A 20,332-nucleotide genomic window follows, 5' to 3' on the forward strand; every position below is an offset into this window, starting at 1 on the left:
ACATTCCAAACTATGTTTATAAAGAGCATTATTGGAGTTGGCTTTAGCAATGGCATGTAAGTGTTCATATATTCTTTTCTTAAATTACCTCTCTGTTTTTCCCACATAAAATCCACCACAAGCTTCACAGATGGCAATGTATATAATACCCTTGGTATTACAATTACCCTTTTAAAGAAAACCTAAAAGGTACTAGTTATTCCAAGATATATGGGCACTGTTTACAACTGCCACATCTTGTTGTACCCTTTAATGGTATTTGGAAATTCATCAACATGTGCTCAAATAACCACCCCTACTTTATAAACAAATGAGGGGGCTTGTCCTACTATTTCTATAATTTCTGGTTTTCCTTTTAAAATTGCCCATTTCTTACTAATGATATTCTTAATTTCATTGGCTCCAGAACCAAAAGGTACAACCATGTTATAAGTAAAGGAACAAGTCTCCCCAACTGTTGTTTTGTGGAGTATTAGGCAGCTATTGTCCTCCAAGAGCGGCTTGTACTTTGTTCCCCATCCTATAGAAACTTCTTCTAAAATTTTAGCAAGATAGGAATAGGTGTAACCTCTCTCTGTGAACTTTTTAAAATGTTAATAGCTTCACCCCTAAAATTTTCTAGGTTTGAGCACACTCATGCTGCTCGCACCATTTGCCCCTTAAAAATATTATTTTTGTTATGACTTGGATATAACTGTTGGAAAATGTTTCCTTTCTGAAAATTCTGGAACCAAATCTTCTGTTCACCCTATCTTTATAAATTGTTACATCCAAGTAATTAATACTTGTGTCTGACTCATTACCAGTAAATTTAAAGTAGGAACTAGAATTATTCAAATAATCAATAATCCCTTCAGAGTGTTTTGAGTAGGACTTCCATAAGATAAAGATATCGTCTAGGTATCTAAAGTAAGCAATCCATTCTTTTGTAAACTCTGAATTAAACAGAAATTTAGATTCCCAGGCATATCAAACTAAGTTGGCATAAATGGGTGCGCAACTCGCACCCATTGCCACCCCTTTAGTTTGTTTAAAAAACTCTCCTTCTAATGTAAAATAATTGTTGGTCAACATAAATTCCATTCTGTCATTATAAAGTTAATCATGGTGTCACTTAAAATTGTTAATTTACGAAGGGCATCAAAAAATTAATTCAACCCTTCGAAATGTGGAATGGATGTAAAAAGGTTGACAATATCTACTGTGGAAAAACTACAATCCTCAGTGTAGTTAGTATTATCAATCTTAGTAAGAAAATCCCAAGAGTCTTTTATTAAATACTCAACAGATTTAATAGAGTCTTTTAAAAGCCTGTCCAAAAACACACTAAGTGTATAAGTTGGACTATTATGCGCTGCAATAATGACTCTGAAGGGGGGTGGATGTCTTTATGGACTTTTGGGACGCCACATGCCATAGGAATAACTGGGTGATCTAATTTAAGGAATTCAAAAAGTTCATTAATAGCCCCCTGGTAAAGGGAATCTTCTAGAAATGATTGAATCTTCCTGTGCATTACAAAAATCTCATTCCTAGAAATTACTTGACAATTATCTGTATCATAAAATGTCTCAGGTAGCTGGTTAATATAATTTATCTTATCAAATAAAACGACACCCCCAACTTTATCTGGTTTCATGATTCTAATATTTCATTTGCTATAAGCTCCTGCATTAAAACAAATTCTTCCTGACTTAAATTATAATATTTTCTCCTTTTATTATTGAGTATGGAATAAATCTCTTGTGTACAAGCCATTTCAAAGGCTGAAAGCAGGGGGTGAAGAGGGGGGTTAAAACACGCTTTCTATTCCATAAACAAGTATTAGTTCCTGTATTAGTCAATGCCCCTTGGTTTCTAAAAAGTATTTGTAAATTAAGTTTCCTTGTGAAAAAACAGAACTTGGTTAAGGCATCTACAACTCCTACCCTGAAAGAAGGAATAAACTTAAACCCATGGACGCATGTTGCCTTTTCCTGAGCATGGAATTGGGTAACGGTGTGTGTTCTTCACATTCTAGTTGTGATGCTGCTCCAGATATATTAACTATATCTATACCTTTCATTGTGGCTGGTATTTTAGAAAATATTTTAACCCTTGAGAGTAATTGCATTTATTTGGTGGCACTGTGACTTCATGCTCCTGAAATTCTTGCCGATTGGTTAACACTACCATTTGTATAAGTATTAATTTTACTAAGAGTAATTGGCTACCCTGGTAAGAGCCTTAAAGTAGCTGGCTGGTGGCAGTTATTCTATCTTATACTCTGAATGGAGGTGGTATAGCTGATAATTCTGTGCCAGTCTTTTCCAGGTGTGTGTGTGTGTGTGTGTGTGTGTGTGTGTGTGTGTGTGTGTGTGTGTGTGTGTGTGTGTGTGTGTGATCTACTTGAAACAGGGACAGAGAACACAGATTTCGGCAGTGAGAAAGGTGGAGTCTTATTTGGGGCCTGGAGAGGAAAACCCAGCCCCAGGACTGGCGTGTGCTTCTCAGTGTGCTCTTAAGGGAAATTGTGCTTAGTGCAGAGAGCTGCATCTGAAAATACTGTGTGTATCCATTTATGTTCTAAGTGAACATTCCCAACTGGTGGTGAGGGTTGAGGCTCCTTGATTACTGGCCCAGAGAAGAGATGTCACAATGCTGATATATGATGAGCATCTATACTGCCTCACAATCACTCTTATTTGGTATTTTTACTGATGACAGTCTCAAAAATGTCATCATTAGGAGACAGAAAAGCAAGGATGTCCTTTATATTAAAGGAGAGAAGGTAAGACTTTGAAAGACGGGAATCTGATCAGTTATAGAAGAAAACTGTCTTCCTGAATAACATATCAGAGGGTGGAAAAGCAGACGGGACTGGCCTACAATAGCTCATTGGCCATCTGTTCAATATGAGTTAAAGCCATTAGTGTATTGCTGCAGTGTAATTGCCTCTAACAGCATAAAATGTGGAATACTACTGCTCATAATATGGAACAAATGGGTAAAATGTGAAACACTCACTACTAACTTAGCAGGAAGCTCACTGGATGATTAAAGTGTTACTCAATATTTATAAAGATTTTTTTGATAAATTAGCATGATTCAGTATTATTTACCATGGATATCATCAACGCTGAATGTGTGTTTGACCCTTTCAGACTGAAACTTAGAGGAACATAGACATTTTCAGATTAAAAATGAGGAATGTTCCTTGTTCATAGGTTCATAGGACATTACTAGGCTTTTGGCTTAAGGGCCCTTACAAGCCTAGCCAATATAACCTGAGTTTACCCAATATATATGGACCCTAGGAGCAATAGAATGGCATGGACTTGTGCCTGTTAATTGAGTATCTTACAGATTACCCCTGTCCATAAGGGATATAGGTACTACCCCAGCTGTGAATTTGCGATTCCCCATCCATTGATCCAAATTGTATTTGAAGAGGACTAGGGAAGGGCTCGAATTAATGTGAATAGGAGGCCTGTTTAAAAGAACATATCTGTCTTTCCAGCATGTTTTGCTTGAGTCACTGACTAAGTTTTAATCCCATGAATAAAAACTACACAAAAAAACAAACAAACAAAAAAAAAATAATAATAATTTTGAACTGCTTAACTCACAAACTTCTTTATTTTACCAGTCTGGTACCTCCGTCGTTTGCCATCATAGGATCTAACAATACATGTAAGCACAGCATTTTTATACAGGTACAAATTCAATTAAGCAATTAATTTAACAATAGTACACTCCAAATATTTTATTACAAAAATACAAAAATGCAAAGTGCAACAGTATAAATAGATACTTTCAATAATAAATATTCTAAATAATTTAAAAACACACATTAACCTCCTGATTCAAACTCCTTAAGGGAAAGCAGATGTTTATCGGCTCCATCAGGGCTGGATTTTTGAGTGCTTTGTAGGTCAGCCCTTACTAGTCAGTAGGAGACAGAGTAAATGGATAGGGCTTTTAGTCTATTTGCATAGTTCATGTTTGCACCTTAGTAAGGAAACTCTGAGTTTACTCCAGCTGCTGTAAGAGCCTAGCCAAGTACATGACAAATGGCACATTGTACTCAATTATTGGTCTAATGAGGGCTGAGTACAGCGGGACTATAATTTCCTTGGATCTGGATGGAATACCTTTACTTATAAGTTGTGCCACAGGATTTCCTCACCACTGTGGATACATGGTAGTCAAAGTTTAGGATACTATCTAAATGTGTATCTGGATCTTTCACGTCTGAGTCTACTGTAAGAGGTGTGCTGCTGATGTTGTAATTTGCAGGAGTATTTGACTTCCCAAAGGGTATGATAATGTATTTTTTGCATTTAATTTTAGGCCATGGTTCTGGCACCAATCATTTGTCTGATCTAGACCCTCCTGAAGGATATTTGCATTACTGGGGGATTCGATGATTGCCCCCAGCTTGCAGTCATTGGCAGTCTTAGTCATCCAGAGGCCTTCTACATTAACCTTCACTTTAGATAAGTATATTCCAAACAGGAGTGGTCCCAGCACTGAGCCCTGTGGCACACCACTAGTAACTGGCCTCTTTCTGGATCTGGATTCACCAACTTTAACCACGTGTCCTGTCTGTGAGCCAATTGGCTATCCATCTGTTGACATAGGGATTTATGCCCAGTTTTGTGAGTTTATTTATAACACCTGAATGGGGAATTGGGTCAAATGTCTTGGCCAGGTCGAGGTAGGCAGTATGTACTGTTTTACCCTCATCCATGGCCTTAGTGATTTTCTCAAAGAAATCCACCAGATTCAGTAGGCATGACCTGCACTTGACAAAGCCAAAATGGGTTGGGTCCAGTGTCTAGAGGTCTCCTATTTCATTACTTATCATGTCCATCATTATCCTTTCCATGGCTTTGCATATGAGTAGTCAAACTTATGGGTCTATAATTTCCCAGGTCAGTAGATGGTCACCTTTTATACAGAGTAATGACTGTTGCTATAGTTACAAAATATGCCACACACATATATATATATATATATATATATATATATATATATATATATATATATACACATACACACACACACACACGCATATATTCACTTAAATTATATTAAACAATCATTTAATTAATCAACCATCAATTAAAATAGTCATATATATATATATATATATATATATATATATATATATATATATATATACATTAAAAAAAACACACTCCAGTTACATTCACTATTTAAACCGAAAAATGCCTTATGGCTATCTTTAGCTTTGGAGACTATTTTTTACCTCAAAATCTGCTTTCAGAGACTTGACTAGTTCCCTGATTTGCTTACTTAGACTAATGAGGGACTTTTTGCACTGATATGCACATTCCCTTATACTTCGACAGAATTTTCTTTCTTTTGTTGTACAACCTATTAATATCTGGGGTCCACCAGGGTGTCTTGTTTTTGTGGTTTGACCTGGGTTTATTTCAGTCTAGTACTGCCATTTTTGTGCAGTTGTTTATATCATCTGTGTATGCCTCTGCATAGGTTTCTGTGTTTTCTGGATTTGGGGAAGCTTGGAAACTAGCTATGCCATCAATTAATAGAGAGTAGTTTACCTTAGACTTCTTAAAGTTTTTGGAGTTAGGTGGGGGGACTAGTTTTACTTTATTTCAAGGGAGACAGCTTTGTGATCAGATCTTACCAGTGAGGATATCACACTAGGAGCGGTGCAGCACTCTCCCGTATTTGTGAGTACCAGATCTAGGATATTTGTTCCCCTAGTTGGAGTGCAGACCAGCTGCTTCAAGGCATTTAAATTTACAAATTCAAGAAATCTTTGGGCCTGCATGTTAGTGGTTGTGCATGCCTCCAAATTAATGAAGAGATAGTTAAAGTCACACATGAGTATGGTATTGGGCTGGATGATGAGTGATTCTAGTAACTTCAGGTATTATGTATGGATTTTCTGGTTCATGGTGGGAGACCTGTAGCTAGCAAGAATACAGTAATGGATTTTTGCAATGGTTAGTTGGACATAGAGTAGCTCAAGCATGTCATATTGTTTGACCACCTTCAGGTGTGCTTATCCTTTATGTAGATAGATACACCTCCACCTTTTGCTCTTTCATGTTCAGTGGGTAGACAAAATGTATGAAAGCCATTATAACCATGCATTGCCAGGGTGCTTCCCATGGCTTTGAACCATGTTTCAGTAACTGCACAGACATCAGCATTATCCATGGTGAGGACAGCATCCAGGAAGTGCATTTTCTTTTTGAAGCTCCTAGCATTGAGCAGTAACACCTTTAGCCTTGTCTTGAGTAGTTTTTGTGTTGGAAGGTTTGTCTGTTTGGCAATGCCTAAAAAGACAATATAGGGGTGGATAATGTTTTGGCAATATCTGAAAGCCTAGAGGTGATAAGTGAAGACCATCTCTGGAAAAGCAGCATTGCCCATCAACCATGTCATCCCAAGCTGACAAGTATTGGACCCCTTTGGAATGACACCAGTAGCTAAGCTTATTGTTAAAGTCGATCATTTTCTGCTGGTATTGTAGCATTATTCTTGGAGATGGTAGAATTTTGCTTAGTACTAGGCTGATACCTGCCTGTCACAACTATTCTGAGATCTAAATTGTGTCTCTCATCATATAGTCCAGTGAGGTTTGTCTCAGGTCATTCACGCCCACATGGACTATGACTGAGTCATACTGCTACTTATGGGTAAGTGACCTGAGTGCTTGCATGATCTGGCAAATTCCTGCCCCAGACAGGGAACTAACTGTAACCTTACCCTTATCCAGTCTGGTAAGAGGGACATCAGTGTGTCTCACAATGGAGTCTTCTATAACCAGAATATTGGGTGTGGAGTGTTTCACTTTATGGGCTTGGTAGTTTAGGCACAATGAGATGTGGCTTTATGGGTTGTGATGGGAATTGTCTTGTTTGTGTACATGCAGAGTTTCTGAAGACTGCTCCTGAGAGGCCTTTGAGGTTTGGGTAAGTTATAGTCCCATTCACGTCGAATTGTGAAAATAGCGAAATGTGGTTTGTGGGGTTGCGGTACAGTGGAGATTGGAATATTTGCCCTCTCCTCACTGTATTGCGATCTCGGAGTTGGTATATATAATTAGCGGAGGGTGTGGGGGGCAAAACACATTTCGATGAACGGTGTTTTCGATATTGTAGCCGTTCGCTATTTTCATGATTCGACAACGTGATATAGAAGCAGTAAGTTATATGTAGGATTATCACCTGTCCATCTTTGCGAGAGACAGCCCCTCTTTGAGCAGTTGTGTCCTGTATAAAACTAAAAAAATGGTAAATGTCCTGAGATTTTAGGTCAAAAATATGTTCTAAGTTTTTTTTAGTAGTCACATAAAACAGTTATTTTATATCTCAAACACCTAAATGTTATAAGAAATGTCATAAGCAACTCAGATGCTGCAAGAATAAGCTTTTGTTTTGCAAAATAGTGAAGTTCTGTCTTTTGCACTGGCTGTGGGCACAGCTCTCAATCGTCCTGAATTCCACGAGACCATCCATTTTTAAGCTTAAATAAGCTTATCCTCCAAGTCTCCAATTTGGGTGCTTGTTCCCCCGAGATTTGCAGTAAAGTGACCTCTGTTCTGGCTGTAGATGTCTTAGCCAATCATTGTGTCGCTTTACTGCATCTAATTTGCATGCTGGTGGCCAGTTTCTCAGTTTATTTCCTAACTTCCTGTTGCTTACATGCGGAAACATGGATCTGATATGTTTTGGTCTTCAGTAAGGTCCGTTCAGTCTACATATAAGCAGCAGGAATGGAGGAGCTATGGTTTTGAAGAATGGTGAACAAACTTATAGCGGTGAGGATGAAGAAGCATTGCAGTGATAATGAGAAGCTTTAAGCCAGGTAGAAGAAAGACGAACGAAGAACTTGGGATTTATCAGTGCCAAATTGCCTGTTTGCTGAAACTCAAGGGACTGTGTGCCATTTTTCTACTTTGGGAGATGAACTGGATTGTGCATTAGATTTGAAGGCAAGTCCGAGCTGCTGGAATAATTGTGCACATTAGGTCTCAGTTTTGCTGCCACGCTTCAAAACTTGACTTTTGGATTTTTATTTAAATTCTTCATCCTGTGCTGACATTCTGGTGACCAGCAGGTTAATATTTTCTGGCAACTAGCTAAGGACTGAAGTCCTATCTTTCTGAAAATACATTTAACACATATCCTGCTGTTCTAACATTTTTCTAAGTTTATAGCCAATATTTAAAATCTGTCCTCATAAGATGTGGTGTTCTCTAGCAAACCACTGACTAAAGTTACTAAATAATGACAGATATTTGAGTTTCATACCTTAATTTCCTTCATAAAATGCATATTAATACATATCCTGTTATTCTAGCATTATTTTATGTTTATAGGAGCAATATTTAAAATCTGTCCCTAATGTTTGGACCTTTGCCCTCCCCCATTATTTAATGCTTTGTCCAAATTTCTTATGTTAACAGGTTCATAGGTTCATAGGTTTATACTAGGCTATCTGCCCTAAGGCATTTATAAGCCTAGCCCAAAGTTTTGTGGCTTACGCCACCCCTTATGTTAAAAAATACTGTGCCCATTAGTTTGCTGTGCCTCTGTCCAGCAGTGACACAGAGATGATTCCCGGGGTAAACCTACGATCTCCCATCCACCAGTCAAGATTTCTCTTGAACAGAGCCAGCGAGGTGCTCTGCCTCACATGGACCGGGATTTTATTCCACAGCATAGGGAGTCTCTGGGTGACAAATCTATCCCTCCAGCATGTCCTATTTATATCCGTGCTAAGGTTTAAGTCGCTTGCTCTAGTGGATCTGGTAGATTTGGATTTTTGAGGTGGAGCATGTCCATTAATTCCGGGTTGGACATGGCCTTGTATGTCAGGCACAGGTCACCTCTGAGCAGGCGGTATGCGACTGAATAGAGCTGGAGTTTCTTCAGTCTGGCAGCATATGACAGATTTTGGAGTCCCTTTATCCTTTTGGTGAGGAACTTTTGGGGTCTCTCCAATTGCTGCAGGTGTCGGGTGAGATACATTCCGAATGGGGCATTGTACTCGATCATTGGTCTGATAAGTGAAGAGTACAGGGGAACAATTACCTCACTTGATCTGGATGTGAATCCCTTCATGATCAGGTGGGCAATGTAGAAGGTCTTTCTAACCACTTTAGCAATGTGGGTGTCAAAAGAAAGGCCACTGTCAACCTGGGTCCCCAGGTCCCTGATAACCTCTTCTGTGCTTAATGGATTGCCACCTATATGGTAGCTTGGGGTTACCTTGTTTTTCCGAAGGGTATGACTATACATTTTTTGGCATTTAACTTCAGGCCATGGCTCTGGCACCAGTTATCAGTTTCCGTGAGACCCCTCTGAAGGATATCTGTGTCCGATGTATTTTCCACTATGGCGCCCAGTTTGCAGTCATCTGCAAACTTTGTCAGCCATAATCCTCCTATGTTTGCCTGTACTTCTGAGAAGTAGATGCCGAACAACAGGGGCCAATGACTGAGCCCTGTGGGACACCAATTGTGACCGGCTTGGAGTCTGACATGGCGCCAGCAACTCTAACCCTGTGGGTTCTGTCCTTTAGCCAGTTTGCAACCCATCTTGTGACATATGGGTTTACATTTAAGCTGGTAAGTTTCTCTATAATACCCGAGTGGGGTATTGTGTCGAAAGCTTTGCAAGGTCAAGGTAGGCTGTATGGACTGCCTTTCCCTCATCAATGGCCTTGGTGACTGTTTCGAAGAAGTCAACCAAGTTCAAAAGGCATGATCTGCCCTTGACAAAGCCAAATTGGGTCGGGTCCAATGTCTGCAAGTCCCCTATGTCTTTGTTTATGAGTTCCATTATGATCCTCTCCATAGCTTTGCAGACCAGGCTTGTTAAGCTTATGGGGCGGTAATTTCCAGGGTCCGTAGAGGTACCGCCTTTGTGGAGTGGGACCACAGTTGCCGTACGCCACTCCTTGGGCACATATCCTGTGGTAAGGCTAAGATTAAACAGCTGCCTTATATGCGGGTTTAGTTCCTCGTTGAGTTCGTGTAGCACACAGCCGGGACACCATCCGGTCCCATTGATGCTGTGTTTTTAGCTTTAGAGAGAGCAGCTTTCACCTGCACATTAGAGATGTCTGGGAGGCTACACTGCTGGGATAGTTATCTCTCCTTTTGGGGAGAGGGGTGAAGTTTGCACTGAACCTGTCTGCCAGTATGTTGGCAATGTCTGTGGGTTCAGTGATTTTTGTATCATTTTGGACTAATTCTGCACATATCTGGGAGTTTCCACCCAGGTTTCTAACATAGCTGAAGAAGGCCTTATGATTGTCTTTTGAATCTATTGCAATTTTTCTCTCAAATTTGGCCTTGGATGATTTTATGAGTGCTCGTATTTTTTTACTAATAATGATCAAGGGTGACTTCTCTTTTATGGATTTTGCTCTATCATGTAACAGCTTTCTCCTCTTATTGTAAAGTTTGTTTATGGCTGGGGTCCACCAGACTGGACTTTTGCCCTTGGTGGAAAGAGTCTTGGTTTTATTAGGGATTGTCTGATCCATGCAGTCCTGGAGGTGTTCGTAGAAGGCATTTGTAAGGGCTTCCGCAGCTTGGGTTGTGGTTTCCACTGGCTCGGGGGCCTTGAAGGATACCACACCAGTCTTGAGTAGTGTGAAGTTTGCTTTAGAGAAGTTCTTCACTGTGGTTTTTTTTTTGGGGGGGGGGCGGGATGTGGATTTCCAGTGAGATAAGTTTGTGATCTGATCCCACCAATGAGGGATATACTTCCGGTGTGGAGCATTTTGTCCCCATGTTTGTGATGATGAGATCTAGTATATTTTCTTGTGGGAACGGTGACTAGTTGTTCCATGGCATTTGAATTTATGAACTCCAGGAACCTTTGGGCTAGAAAGTTGGGGCTTGAGTAATGTTCCCAGTCTATATTCGGTAGTTGAAGTCACCCAATATAATGGTGTTTGGAGATACATTTATACCCTCCAGTGTCTACAGGAAGGCTGTGTGGGGTTCCTGAGTTTGAGAGGGTGGCCTGTAGCATGCTACAAATTGTAGAGCAGTTTTGCCTATGGTTAATTGCACCTGGATGGTTTCCGATGCTTCGTGCATTGCCACCAACCTGGAGGTGTGGGTATCCTTGATGAATATGGATACACCCCCTCCTTTTGTGGTGTGGTCTGGGTTTTGGGGCCGGAACGCATGATATGAGGAGCCTTGAACCAGGTTTCATTCACAGCACAGACATCGATGTTCTCCATACTGAGAAGGGCCTCGAGAGCGTGCATTTTGAGATTTAGACTTCTGGCATTGAGCAGCATTACCCTTAGTTTCTTCCCATTTTTGTTATCTAGGGTGGTAGGTTTAGAATTTGAGCCTTGCCTAAAAAAGGCACTATGGGGGTGGCAAGAGCCTTAGCCAATATCCGGAATCCCAGGGGTGACAGGTGCAAGCCGTCCCTTGCGAAGCAGCGTGGCTTGTCAAGCATGTCATCCCAGGCAGACAGACACTGGATCCCCTTTGAATGACACCAGAAATTAAGCCACTTGTTAAAGCTGATCATCTTGTCTCTATGTTGTGGCATCATTCTTGGTGAAGGAAGGATACTGCTCAGGGTCAGGGTCATACCTGCCTGGGCTACATAATCAGAGAGCTCCTCTATGTCTCTTTTCATGTAATCCAGGGAGGTACGTCTCAGGTCGTTCACACCAGCAGGTTGAGAGGATTTTTGCTTCATGCATTTTGGTTGTTTCTCATAAAGTGTGTTATTTTCTAACAAATCACTGACTGAAGTTACTAAATAATGGCAGACGTTCGAGTTTCAGACTTGGTTATCTTTCAGAAAATTAATTCTAACACATACCCTGTTTTTTCCTAACATTTTTCTAAGTTGTAGGAACAATATTTAAAATCTGTCCTTAATGCTTGGGCTTTTGTCCCCCTCGTTATTTTATGTTTTGTACAAATTTCTTGTGCTAACAGGTTGAGAGATATATTCCTGACTTTTGCTGCATGTGTTTGGATTCTTCTCACAAAACGCGTTGCCCCCTGGCAAATAACTGACTGAAGTCACTAAATGACATTTGTGTAGCATTTTTCAAAAATGTATTATAACACATATCCTGTTATTCTAGCAAGTTTATAGGAGCAATAATCTCCCAGGCCCATGCTTACACTTTTCAAGGGTATCAGAACTTGTCAGAGAAACTGCCCCACTGGGCATTTGAAAATGTTGCAACACCACATACCTACACACACGACTTTGAAGCGTAAGATGGTCCAAGCTACTACCGCGAGATATGTAACTTCGTGTAATTCGGTTCCGTGTTTGACATAACAAAGGCGTGAGAAGTTATTATGGGTTCAGAGGTTAAACAGGTAAGCTTAACCTGTTAAGCCTTTCAAATGGCTATTTCGTAAGTTTATTAAATACGTTCGTGAGTACTTCAGATTAAAAACAAACTGTATTGTCTACTTTCTTGGTAAACCAACATCCCGTGTACTCTCAAAGCAGACTTGTCATAGTAAAAAGTCTATGCTGTTGTATTTTGGCTGGTACACATGCGACTTCCCCTACCCTGTCCTTTGAACAGGGGAAAAATACAGTTTCTGAATAGTGGCTAGCTTACTGCACTTCCAGTTCTGTGTTGGGCATTCTGTTATAATTAGTACAGCATTTACTGGATTTCACCGTAGGCTGTGTGAGCTGCGTTCAGTTGTTTTCTTTTTAATTAGTAAGTAATTGCTCGGATGTTTGCCTCTGTGTGCGTCGTTTTTCTCTTCCAAAAGAGAGAATCAAACTGTTTACTTTGTGTTTATGAGGTAAACACCCAAACCATTATACCAGCCCAACTTAATTTTTTATTTGTTTGGACAAGTAGATCAAACGTGTGACTTTACGGCCCCAGCGCTAGGCGGTTTAAATTTCAATGTCGGGTATCTAAAACGTAGTATCGATTAAAGTAGATATCGAATACTTGTGGTAATGCATACCATCTATTGAAGTAGCACCTCCTGTCTATGCCTCTGAGGGGTTCCTATGTTGCCTCAACATTTTGCAATCCATTTTTCGCAAAATGTGTATTAAAAGTTTTGCATTTTTGTCTGATTTCTAAGTAATCCTGAAATTGAAATCCACCCCTAATTTTTGGATCATTGCCCCTGATTCTAGAAAAAAGAGATTGAGAGATGTGCTTACTGAGTTGGCTGTGCTCTTTATTTCACCTAAATGTCGTTTATTAAGAGGAACGCACCTCCTTCTGAGTCTTTAAGTCCATGTTCCACATTGAAAGGGTCTGCCGTTATTGCTAAGAACCATTTTTTAGCTAATATCCATGGTAAATAACACTGAATCGTATCACTGAATTAAAATGTTTTAGCAAAACACATTTTATCTGTTCTGAGCACTTACTGGTTGAATTTGTTAGGAAGCTGAAAGAGTACCACATCATGAGAGGAAATATGCTACATTATGAAGATGGAAGTTTGAGAGTCACGGGGTTCTTTGTTAATGTCCCAAATGTCAGTTTTTTTTCCCATCTCTTTCAGCTTTCTGGTTTAAAAGTCCAGTGCTTCTTTCCCACCTTTCCTGTAACTAATCTAGTCCAGATACAGATTTGCTGTATCCAGGACTGTTTGTAAGCTTCTGAGCCAAAGTCTGCTCTTCAATTTTTCTCTTAGATCTGCTAGTTCTCTCCTCTCCTGCACTTTTACTAGCTTATTAGTTTAGCACTTTACCAGACTTCTTGTAGCAGTTATTGTAGCACACAAAAGTGCTACCAGCACTAAACGTTCTTCAAGGAAACGGCTCCAGTATTTATTAATGCCCACCCCTCCAGGCATGTCTAAAGGTTAGTTCCCTGTGGTTTCTCCTATTAACCTGGTGAACTTGGGCTTCCTGAGGCAATGTAGCAACTGCCTCTTGTACACTGACAACCCTCTCCTCTTACCTACCAATACTCACACTTTTGAGAGATGCACTTGGAAGCCACGCACTCTCCAGCCAAGACCGGAACAGCTGGTCAAGAGGAGAAGGTCAACACTTGCACCACACCAAATGGAACACATAGCCCTCCAGAATACACACCAACACTGCCTTCACCAACCTTCGTGGAGACTCTCAATAAAAATCTACCCATACAGCAGAGACCTGCAAGGCGGACACGCACTCTACCACCACAACACAACACTAATCACGAGACACAACTCTCCTAAACAGTGTGCCATTCAGCCAAAGCCTCTAAGGCAAAACAGCATGCCCAACACACTAGTCATAGGTGACTCGATAGTGAGGCACACTGATGTCCCACTCACTAGGCTGAATAAGGAGAAAGTAACAGTCAGCTGCCTGTCAGGCGTCCGGATCTGATACATAATGCACGCACTCAGGTCCCTCAACAACAGGTACAAATATGACTCTGTCATTGTACATGTGGGTGTGAATGACCTGAGACGTACCTCCCTGGTCTACATGAAAAGAGACATGGAGGAGCTCTTGGATTATGTAGCCCAGGCAGGTATGACCCTAGCCCTGAGCAGCATCCTACCATGACCCAGAATGATACCACAGTAGAAGCAGAAAATTATTGATTTCAACAATTGGCTAAGTTTCTGGTGTCATTCTAAGGGGATCCAGTATCTGTCTGCCTGGGATGACATGATTGACAGACTTCGATGCTTTGCCAGAGATGACCTGCATCTGTCTCCCCTGGACTTCCGGATACTGGCCAAGGCTCTTGCCACCCCTATAGTGCCTTTTTTAGGCAGTGTTCCAAAGGTCAAATTACCACTGTAACTGCTACAAACAAATGCAGTCTGAGAGTCCTGCTGCTCAACACTAGAAGTCTAAATCTCAGAATGCACTCACTCAAAGCACTCCTTAAAATGGAGAACATCGACATTTGTGCTGTAACAGAGACCTGGTTCAAGGCAGCAGAAAGCATGCCTGCACTACCAGGCTATAACTCATTTCACACCTTTCTGCCCCAAAACTTGGACCGAAGCTCCAAAGCTGGTGGTGTTTCCATATTCATAAAGGATGTGCACACCTCCAGACTGGTAACCCAACATAACGCATCTGAGATACTTCAGGTGCAGCCAACATTGGGTAAGACAGTGGTTCAGGTCGTAGCCTGCTATAGTTCCCGAACCATGTCCCAAGACTCACACTCCACATTCCTAAGCTCCCTGGAGAATGTTAGAGTCCAATCTAACACTCTCATACTGGGTGACTTCAGCTTTCCCTCCATTAACTGGGAAAACTACTCCTGTACCAATACACTTGGCCAATGCTTTCTGGAATTCACTAATTCCAATGCTCTGGACCAGCTCGTTCTTACCCCCATTAGATGTAGCAACATCCTTGAACTGGTCATTACTAATATGGGCGACCGTTGCTCTACACCAATAGTCAACTCCTCCCTGGTTAGATCCAACCACAAACTAATCACCTTGGAAATCCACATCCCCCTCACCCCCACAAAGGTAACCACCATGAAAAACTTCTCCAAAGCTAACTTTGGGATCCTAAAAGAGATGGCTAACTTCACAGCACTCATGCAAATGGAGAGTAGTTGCATGACCGCCGAATCATACACCAGTGTACTGGATGAACACGTACACAAATGCATGGATCCCGCCATACCCAATAGAACCAAGACGCTCTCCTCAGAAAAAAAAAAGAAGCCAATCTGGTGGTTCCCTGCCATAAACAAACTCTACAACAGAAGGAAGAAACTGATATGGAATAAGGCGAAGTCCCAAGACTGGAAAAACTCCTTTATCAACCTCAACAAAAGGTTGAGATCACTCATCAAACCCTCTAAAGCTAGCTTTGAAAACAGAATTGCAGCAGATACAAAAGACAACTACAAGGCCTTCTATAGTTACGTAAAGAATCTCAATGGCAATACCCAGATTTGCTCTGAGCTACTGCACAACGGTTCCTCCTATACCGAGCCAACAGATATTGCCAATATACTGGCCAACAGATTCAGTGCTAACTTTACCCCTCTGTCCCCCACAAGGGACCAATGACAATACCAGTAGATTGCCAGGCACCTAGTATTACTGCTGCACAGGTTAAAACAGCACTGGCCAAGGCCAAGAATACAGCTTCAATGGGACCTGACAATATCTCTGGCTGTGTTCTACATGAACTACAGAGTGAACTGGCATCTCACCTGTGTGCCCTGTTCAGTCACAGTCTCACCTCAGGCTTTGTCCCTACCGAATGGCGCACTGCTACAGTCATCCCTCTCCACAAAGGCAGAGCGACTACAGACCCCGGGAATTATTGCCCCATTAGCCTGACGAGTCTGATATGCAAAGCTATGGAACGCATCATCACAGACCTAATAAACAAGGATATAGGGAATCTCCAAACTCTGGATCCTACACAGTTTGGTTTTGTGAAGGGTAGATCATGCCTGCTCAACTTGGTTGACTTATTTGAGTCAGTCACCAGAACCGTGGATGAAGGCAGGGTGATTCATATAGCCTACCTTGATCTGGCCAAGGCCTTTGATACCATTCCTCACTCAGGAATCATAGAAAAACTCACTAAGCTAGGCATCAACCCCTATACCAGTAGGTGGGTTGCAAACTGGCTCACAAATAGAACCCACAGCGTGAAAGTAGCTGACTCCGTCAGATTACCGACCAGTCACGAGTAGAGTCCCATAGGGTTCGGTCCTGGGTCCTCTCCTGTTTGATATCTACTTCTCGTAAGTCCAGGCCAACATGAAGGGATTCTGGCTGACAAAGTTTGCAGATGATTGCAAGTTGAGAGCTATTATTAACCCCCCAAGTGATGCTGACATCCTACAGAAAGGCCTCAATAAGACCAACGACTGGTGTCAGAACCATGGCCTTAAGCTCAATGCCAAAAAATGTGTTGTCATCCCTGTTGGGCAAAACCCAGATCCCTTGAATTACCACACTGATGGTAGTCCACTGAACACAGAAGGCTTTATAAGAGATCTGGGAACGCAGGTTGACAGCAACCTCTCTTTTGACCACCGCGTTGCTGCTGTAGTCAGAAAGTCCTTCTATGTGGCACATCTCATTACTAAGAGTTTTGCATCCAGGAAGAAAGAGGTCATTGTCTCCCTCTACTCTTTTCATATTAGGCCAATCATAGAGTACAATACCCCATTTGGCATGTACCTCACTAGACACCCACAACAACTGGAGAGGCTGCAAAAGTACCTCACAAAGAGGATCCTAGGCCTTAAACACTTGTCCTATATGGACAGACTAAACAAAACTCCCAACTATTCTTTGTCTCATATCGCCTACTTAGAGGCAATCTCTGCTTGACTTACAAAGCCATGTCTGACCCAGCTCTGTTAGAAATGCTGCATCTAAGGAAATCCCAATCCCTCCACACCACATGCTCCAGAGACCTCAGCCTCATTAACACAATCAACCGAACATGCTGGGGGGACAGGTTTATAACCCAGAGACTGCCCATGCTATGGAATAGACTTCCCATACATGTCAAGCAGAGCACCTCATTGACCGTCTTCAAGAGAAATCTTGATGAATGGATGGGAAATAGAAAATTCACCCCGGGGATCACTCCAGTGGCTCTACTGGACAGAGGCACTAGGAACTAAGGTCGCGTGGCATGATGCCAGGGTAATCCTATGGGCTAGGTTTGTAAAGGCTCCAGGGCCATTAGCCTGGTACACACCTATGAACCAAAGATAGGCATGTGCATGAACACCTCTTAATATAATAATACTGGACAAACTAAAGCAAGGAGAGGATAAAGACTCAAAACCAGGGACATATTTTAAATATTGATCTTATCAACTTAGAATGTCAGTAGAATATCAAGTGTTACGATTATTGTCGCTTATCTTGTGTATTCAGTAAGATGATGAGGCTGGGTGTTCATTTAAGTCGTTTATTACACACAAACGTCAGGATGGTTGACTGAAATATTAAACTTAAACAAACTGACTACTATACACGTACATGCTTTCACTCTGGCTGCTCAGTCAAAATGGCACTCTTGCTTGCACGTGCTCACTGATGAATAGTTAAAAGTACAACACACTCTGATCTACATCCTCCCTCTTTGACTATTCTGTCCTGCAATAAAAATGACAATTGAATAAGCATGCAAATTATACAGAGATATATACAAACAATAACAATCTTGTCCAGGTTGCAGTGTATTTGGAATTAGGTCTTGAGATACGACCAGGCCTTGTATTGTAATAATTAGAACTGGGTTTAGCAACAGGGACAGTCACTGGGGAATGTTCTTCTTGAGGATTCTTGTGGATAGTTTCAGGAATAGGCAATGAAATGTTCTCTGGAACAGGAACATTGGACAAATCATTCTGAGAATTAGAGTCTTTGTTACAAGATAAATTTTGCAACACTGACTCAGACACTCTGGTAACAAATGTTTCCGATTCCACCTGAATTCCATGCCTTGCAGGTTAGTAATGTACAGCCTTGGTTCTTCACACAAATGATTCACAAGTCCTATTCGGTCAAATCCTCTTGCTGTCTGCCTTCTCACTATCTTTCCTTTTAATGGATTTAGAGGCTTACTGGTTTTATCATAGTAGGACTTTCGGGACAAAAGCTTCTTTAGGAGTTGAGCTTTTACTGCTTCGTTGTTTTTAGCACTTGGAACTAACAAATTCTTACTGATTGGCAGTGTGGTTCTGGTTTGTCTCGACATTAACCCCTAGGCTGGTGAACCAAGAAGATTGGCACGAGGTATGTTTCTGAGATTAAGCAGATTTAGAAAAATATTAGTATTGTCATGTTTAGATTTTTCCAACAGCTGTTTTGCAGTGATGCCCTGATACCCTGATGAATCTGGCATCTTGGGGCAATGCAGCAGTTGCCTCATATACACAGACAACCTTCTCCTCCTACCACCCAACACTACAACCTGTGAGAGATGCACTTATATAGCCAAACTGGAAGCAAAGCTCTCTTCACCCAAGACTGGACTAGACAGTCAAGAGGAGAGGGTAAACACTTGCACACACCACACTCATCACATAGTCCCTCAAAACCTACACCACCAAAACACATGCATAGAAACACAAAACACACACATTTGCGGAGGTTCTCAATAAAAGTCTGCTCAAGCAACAGGGACCTCCAAAGCAGAAACGCAAGCAACCTCCCCCCCCAACACAACCCAAATGACACATAGCCCGCAAACTCAAGTGTGCCACTCAACCATAGCCCATAAGGCATAACAACGTACCCAACACTCTAGTCATAGGTGACTACAGTCAGGCACATTGATGTTCCACTCACCAGGCTAAACAAGTAGAAAGTTACTGTCAGCCGCCTGTTGGGTGCCAAGATCCAACACATAACGCACACACTCAGGTCACTCCACAACAAGTACAAATGTGACTGTCATTGTCCATGTTGGTGTAAATGATCTGAGACATACCTCCCTGGACTGTATGAAAAGAGACATGAAGGAGCTGTCCGATCTTGTAGCCCAGTCAGGTATGACCCTAGCCCTGAGTAGCATCCTGTCATCACCCAGAATGATACCACAGTACAAGGACAAAAATGATTGACTTCAACAATTGGCTATGCTTCTGGTGTCATTCTAAGGGGATCCAGTATCTGTCTGCCTGGGATGACATGATCGACAGACCATGATGCTTTGCCAGAGATGGCCTGCACCTGTCGCCCTTGGGATTCTGGATACTGGCTAAGGCTCTTGCCACCCCTACAGTGCCTTTTTTAGGCAAGGTTCAAATGACAAACTCACCACTGTAACGGGTACAAGCAGGCAAAATCTGAGGGTGATGTTACTCAATACTAGAAGTCTAAACCTCAAAATGCACTCACTCGAGGCACTCCTTAAAATGGAGAACATCGACATCTGTGCAGTGACAGAGTCTTGGTTCAAGTCTCCAGAGAGCAGCCCTGCATTACCAGGCTATAATTCATACCACACCTTTTGGCCACCTAACCTGGACCGAAACACTAAAGGCGGAAATGTGTCAATATTCATTAAGGATATCCACACCTCCAGGCTAGTTGCTCAGCATAATGCATCCGAGATTATCCAAGTGCAACTAACTTTGGGCAAGACCGCAATCCAAATTGTAGCTTGCCACAGATCCCCCACCATGCCCCAGGATTCCCACTCCTCATTTCCTGATACACTGGAAAATATTAGGGTACAACCTAACACCCTAATAATGGGCTATTTCAACTACCCCACCATTAACTGGGAAAACTACTCATGTACCAACTCTTTTGCTCAACTTTTTCTGGAATTCATAAATTCCAAAGCCTTGGATCAATTATCCACACCCCCACCAGGAGTAGCAGTATCCT

General features: G+C 41.6%; 1 protein-coding gene across 1 annotated transcript in view; it reads left to right on the forward strand.

Annotated features, from left to right (window-relative positions):
* Positions 1–12,277: 12,277 nt before the first annotated feature.
* Positions 12,278–20,332, forward strand: part of LCMT2 (leucine carboxyl methyltransferase 2) — an 859,935-nt gene continuing 851,880 nt past the window's right edge. Inside the window, exon 1 of the mRNA XM_044060683.1 lies at positions 12,278–12,367. Coding sequence (XP_043916618.1) covers positions 12,347–12,367 — 21 coding nt within the window. The 5' untranslated portion in view covers positions 12,278–12,346. The remainder of the gene's footprint in view (positions 12,368–20,332) is intronic.

Source organism: Protopterus annectens, chromosome 2.part0 (assembly GCF_019279795.1).
Source record: "Protopterus annectens isolate FY-2018-M chromosome 2.part0, PAN1.0, whole genome shotgun sequence".
Classification (NCBI taxonomy): Eukaryota; Metazoa; Chordata; order Ceratodontiformes; family Protopteridae; genus Protopterus; species Protopterus annectens.